Below are 9077 nucleotides of genomic sequence, written 5' to 3' on the forward strand. Positions count from 1 at the left end.
TCTTCAGTCAAGCAGAAGCACAGCTCAGCACAAGCTGCTTAATGTGATCTGACACCACAGCTATTAAATACTTAACAGCAGCACCTTTTACAGTTGTGGTATAACTGCCCCGAAGAGAGGAAACTTCCTCACCTGACATGTTACAAAAGCTCCCGCCATTTGAGATGAACTCAGGTGCCTCATGCCTCGACGGCATCACACTCCAACTCGTCTGGACTGGCCCATGCTTGGAGAGGTGAACTGCACGGCTGCCTGTTGAGTTTACGGGGTTTGGACCGAGGCTTAACGACCTCTCTCCGATGGTTCAGTGAAACCAGTGTAACTTTCTCTGCAGGACAGAAACAAACAATTGGTCCAAAAGGAGTTCAACCAGCCAGGGACTGAAGCAATTCTGGGAATATATAAAATTTAACAATTCACTTATACATTCGGAATGAAAATACTGATTCTCGGAAAAAGCACACAGCGAAGCCAGCAAACATGATTACAGTGTAGTCTGATACAGTGTGAACAGAGTCTTCAGGTTATTTTTCCTGAAAATGAACATTCCATTATTGTTTTGTTTACTCCCGGACAAGGAGCAGAGTTACTCTGAAAGTGCTTTTATTCACTGGACCCAAGTTAGTGGGGAGAAGATGCCCTAAAATCTGGATTTTAGGGCAACAGAACAAAGAGGAAAATGCTCTATAATCTCGATATTAATGGGAGGAAGATGCTCTACAATCTAGATGTTAGTGGAAGAAGATGCTTTGTTAACACGAGAGTGAACAGTTCATTCAGTGTTGTACAAAATAATAATTTCTATATTTTATATCTTCAAATGACCAGCCACTTACAATCAAGAAGAATTACATTATTTCCAACACTGCTAAAAAACCTAACTGTAACTGTATCCACCTGCAGAAAGCACTGGTAAATTGATGCGTGAAAGACGTAACACCTCATAAAACATACTGTTGCTCAATGTTCATCAAAACAAAGCAATTAGCTGGTGTGACTGCAGGCGAGAGGCTGCCTGCTGAAGGGGAGGAGGTTCTGTGTTTCTGGAAAACTTTCCCTGGCATCAGTCAGTCAGACATCAGACAGCGTCAGTATCAGAGGACAGGAACCGGTCCGTCATGGCTGTGAACGTCCCCGGTGTGATCGTGATGGTGGTCTTCTACCTGCTGGTCCTCGGGACCGGCATCTGGGCCTCCTTCAAGTCCAAACGGGAGCAGAAGAAGAGCGCGGCCACTGGGATGGAGATGGCTCTGCTGGGGAACCGGGGCATCGGCTGGGTGGTGGGGATCTTCACCATGACAGGTGAGGGCTGCACTCACTCTGGATTCTTTTCTTTTTAAAAATCTTCACCTCCTCACACAGACAGAGAAACCTAACGCCACCTCCTGCAATCGAGAAAATCTTTCTTTCCTTCATTTTTGTCAGATTTTTTTACTGAACAACTTTTTTCAGTCTCTGAGAACACAATAGTTTGAACACTGTCTTATCTTATCTTATCTTATCTTATCTTATCTTATCTTATCTTATCTTATCTTATCTTATCTTATCTTAACTTAATTTACCACAGGTGGCCATGAAGTGACCCCAATAGAGGCAGACAGCAGGTGGTCATAAATCACTTGTTGGAATGAGAAGTGTGAAAACACGCTTCAGCTTCAAGTTACTTTACCTGAGGGAATAAATTCAAATAAGGGCAAATATTATCTCAGGATGGTTGATTTTCTTTAGATCGTTGCTTTCTTCCTGCAGATGAATCTGAAAAATCCCTACCGATTAAACTAGCTTTAGACTGGTGATTTGAAATTGAGAAAACTGCAGAAATACTAAATAAATAAATGATCGATCTATCGACTGAGCTATCTTTAAAAAGAGAAGACCAATTCCATCGCATTTCTTTCCATTTTTGTAGCTTTAAATTTGCAAACCAACATTGTTGAGATGCAGAGCGTGAACGTCTCTTCAGCTTTAACAGTGTCGGTAATGCCCCATATCAGCAACATGTCTGTCAAGATTAACAGCTCTCTGACAGTGTAACTCAGTGCAGTAACAACACGATGACCCCCAGGCAGCCAGGACTGTCATGTACTCATTTCTCAGCTGTCAGCTCAGTCTTCCTCAGCTCTGATTGAAAACCATAGGCTGAATCCTCATTCCACACTGATCTGAGAAGCTTTCAGTACAGTTCATGTCACAAACTTCCATTTCTTCATTAATGTCCACATGTCTGTTTTATTGGAGAGTTAGCATTAATAGTAGCTGAGCTGTCAGCGCTGTGTGGGTCAGTTTATTGTCTGATTCTCTGTAGAATATGCTCTATAATCTGCATGGTGCAGGGTTCAGCGCTTTGCTCAGAGACACTTCAGATTGAAGGTCGACCCGCTGTTCCACCCGAGTCATACCTGCTTCTGTCTGTTGTGTTCGCTGACATCCTGTTCCCGCTGTGTTCACGTCTCAAAGCCACGTGGGTCGGTGGGGGCTTCATTCTCGGCACCGTGGAGATGATGTACACGCCGTCCATGGGACTGACCTGGACCATCATCATCATCGCCTCCTACAGTGTGTCTTTCATTCTGGGCGGTCTGCTGTTTGCCGAACCAATGAGACAAGGCAATTACATGACGATGCTGGACCCTTTCCACCAGAAGTACGGGAGAATACCAGCAGCCGGACTGAGCCTGGCTTCCGTTCTTCTGGATGTGATCTGGGTGACCGCAACACTCATTGGTCTGGGTACGGTTACACCATTCCCCAAGTGACTGACTGCTCTAAAATGAAACTGCTCATGCTGGGTTTCTGGTTGTCCGACAGGAGGAACCATGAGTGTGGTCCTGGATCTGCCCTTCAGTGTCTGTATCTGGATCTCTGCTGCTGTGGCCATCACCTACACCCTGATGGGAGGCCTCTACTCGGTGGCCTACACAGACATCATTCAGCTCGTCCTTGTGCTAGCTGGCCTCGTGAGTCTCATTCGCTGAAGAAATAAGACATTCCTGTGAAAAAACGCTGTTCCAAAACTGCGAGTGAAGGGAACGTGTGCTGCTGCTTGTCAAGGATTAAATACGAGTCTTTCTTTATTTCTGCAGATGATCTGTGTTCCCTTCGTCATGCTGAGTCCTCACTGCCTGAACATCAGCCAGACGCTGATGAACAACACCGTACACACTCCCTGGATTGGGAAACCAGATCTGAGCAGGATCTGGACGATGATCGATGAGTTCTTGTTCTTGGTAGAATTACTCAGAATATTTGTCAGATCTTGTAACAGACACGTTCAATCAGCCACAACTGACTTACTGTTGTTACTCTGCAGACACTGGGCAGTCTGGGATATCAGTGCTTCCACCAGAGAACGCTGTCAGCTTCCTCCTCAGCGTCAGCCAAGCTCACATGCTTTGTTGCTGCTTTCTCCTTCTTTGTGATGTCGGTACCTCCGATACTGCTTGGAGCTGCTGTGTCCTCCATCGGTAAGAGTCTCTGAGCTAAAAAAGATGAACCTACACTCGGAGCTCAGATCACAGGAGTGTTTTCCTTCCTCTGTGTCCGTCCGTCAGACTGGAACATGACCTCCTACGGTTCTCCGTCTCCATACGAACGTGGTGAAGCAGCTCTGGTCCTGCCCATCGCCCTGCAGCACCTCACCCCGACCTTCGTCTCCATCCTCAGCATCGGATGTGTGGCTGCAGCCTCCATGTCTTCAGCCGACTCTGCTTTGCTTTCTGCTGCTTCGGTTTTCACCACCAACATCTACACGAGCGTCCTGAGACCAAAGGTGGGAAACATTCGGGGTGTAACTGATGTTGGAAGACAGAGAAATCAGTCAGATTGGATCCAGCTGTGGAAAAAGATCATGATTGTCACATTGTCAATCCAAGAACTTGCTGGTGGACATCAATGCAATGGAACTCAAAGCGGTTTGGACACACTGTTCACCAGTGCAGGAGGGGTCTGAGTGGTCTTCCATATTGAGATTCTCCTGAACTTGTGTTTTTATAATCAGAAAACTCAAATCTTTTAGTTTCCTCAACTGAAACCCTGGTGGAGGTGCCCAAGGTGAAATAAAACATCCAGGATTTGTTGAGATACGTTCACGAATTCTTTAGGCCCTGGATGCTGTCAGGCTGTCACTGGTCTTCAGAACTGCCTAAAATTAGTAGCTCTGGGCTGCAAATTAGTTTAGTGGTCTCTGTTAAATGTGTCAGTTATCCAGGAATGACACCTCTCAGCCTGAGAAAGGAAAACCTGAGGTACTTGAGAGGGAACACAGACTTCGAGGGTTCCATTGCAGGTCATGTTGTCAGGAATTGATGAAAGAAGAACTCAAAAAAACAGAAAATCACTGACCTGATTGGAGTTTATTGAAAGCACTGGTGAAAGGCGAGGTGGTAAAATCACTGGCATTGATTTAAAAATAATTCTTCATAAAACCAAAGTTCAAAAATCCAAACCTGGAGTGCAAGAAAACACAAAGCTGACATGAGAACTACCAACAGAGGAATCAGAGATCACTGGAACCAAAGAACCAACAAATGCAGAATCAGACGAACTGGCCTGAAGGAAGTTACATCTCTGCATGATAAAGCGAGTGATATATTTTTGGCTCCATTACAAGAAGCTCACGTGTCTGAAGGTTTTGAGCATCAGAGGTCTGATTCCATAGACCTGAAAACCTTTTTCAGGTGTGGTGGGAGACCCTAGTTCAGGTGGAGGAGGTGTTACTCATGAGCTAAGGGAAGAGGGATTGTGAGATTGTTCATCAGTTCAGGCAAGCTTCAGCAGCAGCATCGTAAATTTGACTTGGCTTTGATCCATCTCTTCACCTCTGATCAGGTGATCATCCAGATGCTGATCTGCTCTCCTCTGGCAGAGTGAGTTTCAAACAGACTGTTAGTAGAGCTGTTTCCTCATTTCAGGTATCTCATCAGAAAGAATTGAATTGAGAGCTTGAAAATGAAAACTGTGAGGCAACTGTTGTTGTGATACTGGGCTATACAAAAATAAATTGATTGATTGAAATTGAATTGAAAACAGAAAGAACTGATGTAACAAGGAAACACTGAAATGAAACGAAGGCTCTCGTCATTTCTTGCTTAATAATTTCTTCCCCGTCTCTGCTTTTCTCTTCAGGCATCAGACAGGGAGACTCTGTGGGTGCTCCGAGCCATGGTGGTGCTGGTGGGCCTGCTCGGTACCACTCTCACCATCATGAAGAACAGCATCATACTCTTCTGGTTCCTGGGTGCTGAAGTGGCGTACGCCATCACCTTCCCCCAGCTGGTCTGCGTCCTCTTCTTCAAGGTCTCCAACGGCTACGGGGCGGCCGTCGGCTGCCTTGTGGGAATCTTACTGAGACTGCTCAGCGGGGACCCGGCACTGGGGCTCCCAGCCGTCCTCCATTTCCCAGGATGCACTCTGGAGGACGGCGTGCATGTCCAGTACTCTCCGGTTAAAACCATCTGCATGCTGACCTCCATTGTCTTCACGGTGCTGTTTTCCTACGTGGCGTCTGTGCTCTTCAATAAGAACGTGCTCTCTGAGAAGTGGGACGTGTTGAAGGTGAAAGTCCAGCAGACGCCACAACCACTGACACCAGTAGATGGCTCCACAGAACTCAAGTAGAAAGAGAAACCAATCAAAGCTATGGTGAGAAAACCATGTTAGCCATCACTGGAGGGGGAACTTGGTGAATGTTTGATGAAGTTCTTCCTTCTGCAACATGGACATGTTCTGCTAAAACATGTTTCTGCACACAGTGTGTGGATTCAGCTGGGCTCTCTTCCTTGTTTTAAACAAAGTATCCACTTGGTTGTTTGTAAAGCATTATTATGAATAAAAATGACCTAATGTGAACATCTAGTTGCTTGGGCACTTTATATCTTTCAGGTTGAGGATGTATACTGAACTGTATCTGATTTACTTATTTTACAAGTATTATAGTAATAGTTATCAATCATTTCAGTCACGGTAATGGTTTCAAAATTCCAACAAAAGTAAAACAGTTTAATTCAGTGGTTATAGTGTATTTAGTTTTTGTAATTGTAATTAGTAGAGTGACAGTAACAGCCGACACAGTGAGGTGGTCCTCAGGCCTCCTGCCTCAGGCTGGGAAGATCTCCAGTTTGAGTCCTGGAGTGACGTGAAGACTCTGGATTCTTCCCAGAGTCCAACATGTTCAACTTAATTGGTGACAGTGGAATGTTCAGTAGGTGCGTATGTATAAATGTGTGTGTGTGTGTGTGTGTGTGTGTGTGTGTGTGTGTGTGTGTGTGAGAGAGAGAGAGAGAGAGAGAGAGAGAGAGAGCGAGCGAGAGAGAGAGAGAGATTTTTTTTTTTATTTTTAAACCACACTTTTATTTACACAGTTTACAGCGATACAGTGTGTGTCAGACACTTAAAAAACATTCATATTTTCAAATTAAAAAATTTGCAAAGTGAAGTTTGTTGTTTTCCATACAGCACAGAATGTCCTTAAAACACCAGACCTCTTTAAAAGCGTTTAAATCATTGTTTTGTTTAAAAAACCGGTATTCGAGCCAGAGTCTGGATCTGACGTTGACCTGCCACACTTCCTTGACGTCCTGTCCTTCTCTGCCCTCAACCTTGTTCCTCCTGCTGACATAAATCGCCATCTTGGCTTCCCCTGAGATAAAATTTAGGAGCTGCTACTTGTTTTTTTCTTTTTGTTTGTAGCCAGCTCCCATGATAAAAGTTCTCTCAGTAAAAGCGACACTAAAAAGACTAAAAACCGCCGTTAAAAGAGTGAAGAAGCCTGCGAGCCTCTTGCACTCAGTAAAAACGTGGTAAACAGTCTCCCTCTGATGGCAGAAGGGGCATGTGTTTAAAACAGCAGGGTTGAGGACAGAGATAAAAGCATTGGAGGCGATGGCACTGTGTAAAATCCTCCACTGGAGGTCTCCAGTCCGTTTTCTCAAGGGGGGCTTGTATAAAATCCTCCACTGTGGGCCAGGTCCAGGTCCAGCCTGTCCCAGTCTCTGTGACCACACAGTGGGGGGCCTGTTGCTCAGTCCACCCTTGTGGATGCTCTTCACACAGTTCCTGTAAAAAATCCTTTTGTCTGCTCTGTGTAAAGACAGTCTCTCAGGCTGTGTGGTCTTCAGGAGGGGGCCGGACAGGTCCCCCAGCTCCAGGCTCAGCAGGACCTCGGGGAAGGGTTCGTCAGCATCCGGGGAGAGTTCTCTTTGGCTGTACCTCCTCAGCAGGCTCCTGTCTCTGGGCGTCAGTGCACTCCTCCACTTCTCCAGGAGCCCCTGGGACACCCGGATGGACTGCATCCCCAGCAGCGAGCCCAGAGCCTGGGCGTCACTCAGGTCCGGCCCCACAGCATCCACAAGCTGACCCACGGTGAGGGTCCCAGACTGGATCAGCCTTCCGGTCAGGCCGGGGGTCGAGGCTCCGCTGATGTCCAGTCTGGATCCGTGGATCAGGGGTTCTTTCAACAGCCAGTGCAGAGAGTCGGCTTTCAGGAACCTTCTGCGTGAAAACAAGGCCCAGCATTTAAATAAACTCTGGTAAAACGGAGGCAGCCCCTTGAGGTTTAGAAATTTGGGATCAGTCAAAAACAGAGCATTATCCAACCCCGACTTATTGGCACGCCTCAGGATGCAGCTGGCCACGCCTCTCCACACCAGATCCACCGGTCCTGCGAGGTACCTCTGCAGGAACTGGAGTCTAAAAGTGGCGGTCCGGCTGGCCAAGTGGACCAGGCCCTGGCCCCCCTCCTCTCTGTCTAAAAACAGCACCCCCTGTGGCACCCAGTGCAGACCATCCCAGAAGAAATCGATCATTTTCCTTTGAGTTTGAGCCAGGAGACCTGGAGGAGGGTCTGCACTGGTGAGCCGATGCCACAGCTGGGATGCAACCAAGTTGTTTAAAACCAAGAATCTGCCCCGAAGTGACATTTGTGGGAGGAGCCACCTCCACTTGGAGAGCTTACCTTCCACCTTTTCCGTGACGGTCTCCCAGTTCTTCTGAACAAAATGTTCCTTTCCAACGTAAATTCCCAGATATTTGAGGCCCTCCCTCCTCCACGTTAAATTTTGGGGAAGAACTGGGAGACCGCCATGCCACCTGCCGACAGCAAGGGCCTCGCTCTTCCCCCAGTTGACCCTTGCTGCGGATACCGCATTAAAATCTTTAATAATATTAACTAAAATATCTACGTCCCCTTGATTCCTTATAAAAACAATAAGATCGTCTGCATAGGCCGATAAAATCATGCTTTCACTAAAACCCGGTAAAAACAGACCCTGCAGACTGGAACGTAGCTTAGAGAGGAGGTTCTCCAGGGAGAGCGCATAGAGCATCCCAGACAGAGCACAGCCCTGCCTGACACCTCTACACACCCTAAAAGGAGCACACAGACTGCCGTTGATCTTCAGCACACTCTCAATGTCCCTGTACAGCACCTGGATCTTAGCTATGAAACCAGCGCTGAACCCAAAACTTTCCATGACCCTCCAAAGGAAGCTGTGTTCAACTCGGTCAAAATACTTTTCTTGGTCTACTGAAATCAAACCAGCATCGATGTCCAAAGAACTAGAGACTTCCAAAACGTCCCGAATCAGGTGGACGTTGTCCACCATGGACCTGCCGGGGACATAGGTCTCACTCCTGTACAGGGAGGAGTAGAAGCCCACCGCCGTCCTCCGTATCTGGCATGGTTCGGTGATCTCCTCCCCCGTGTCTGAGAGCAGTGGATCACTCTCCCCTGTCCGGCCTTTTTCTCCAGGCTAAAGAAGAAGCTAGAGGGAGCATCCATCCCTGTGATGGTCTGGTACCGGGACCGAACCAGTGCGCCCTGCACTTTAACGTTCAGCAGCTCGGCTAAAGCCATTTTTTTCCTTTTGAGGTTTTCAAAATCACTTCGATTTCCTGTGGACTCACTTAAATGCTCCAGTTCCACTATCTCGGTCTCTAGATCCTTCATAGATCTGGTGATATCACTTGTGACACTGAGGCTGTGCTGCTGACACAGGAGTTTGATCTGCGTCTTACCGTGGTCCCACCACTGCCTAAGACTGCTAAAATCTCCCTTCCTCTGTCTAAAACCCTCCCAAAAA

The 9077-nt window shown here is 46.9% G+C and overlaps 1 protein-coding gene across 1 annotated transcript; it reads left to right on the plus strand.

Annotated features, from left to right (window-relative positions):
* Nucleotides 1-1118: 1118 nt before the first annotated feature.
* Nucleotides 1119-5616, plus strand: LOC115399222 (high-affinity choline transporter 1-like). The gene is made up of 7 exons (XM_030106503.1): nucleotides 1119-1302; nucleotides 2458-2730; nucleotides 2809-2957; nucleotides 3084-3227; nucleotides 3311-3464; nucleotides 3552-3769; nucleotides 5125-5616. Exons 1-7 carry the CDS (start codon nucleotides 1119-1121, stop codon nucleotides 5614-5616), a joined length of 1614 nt encoding a protein of 537 aa, XP_029962363.1.
* The last annotated feature ends 3461 nt before the right edge of the window (nucleotides 5617-9077 follow it).

The sequence above is a fragment of the Salarias fasciatus genome, chromosome 13 (genome assembly GCF_902148845.1).
Source record: "Salarias fasciatus chromosome 13, fSalaFa1.1, whole genome shotgun sequence".
NCBI classification, from domain to species: Eukaryota; Metazoa; Chordata; class Actinopteri; order Blenniiformes; family Blenniidae; genus Salarias; species Salarias fasciatus.

Excerpts from the sequence above, each read along its gene's own strand:
- LOC115399222 (XM_030106503.1), top strand. The coding sequence starts at position 1,119 with ATGGCTGTGAACGTCCCCGGTGTGATCGTGATGGTGGTCTTCTACCTG. Across the intron at positions 1,303-2,457 it reads GGGGATCTTCACCATGACAG|CCACGTGGGTCGGTGGGGGC; the intron begins GTGAGGGCTGCA and ends CACGTCTCAAAG. Across the intron at positions 2,958-3,083 it reads TCCTTGTGCTAGCTGGCCTC|ATGATCTGTGTTCCCTTCGT; the intron begins GTGAGTCTCATT and ends TTATTTCTGCAG.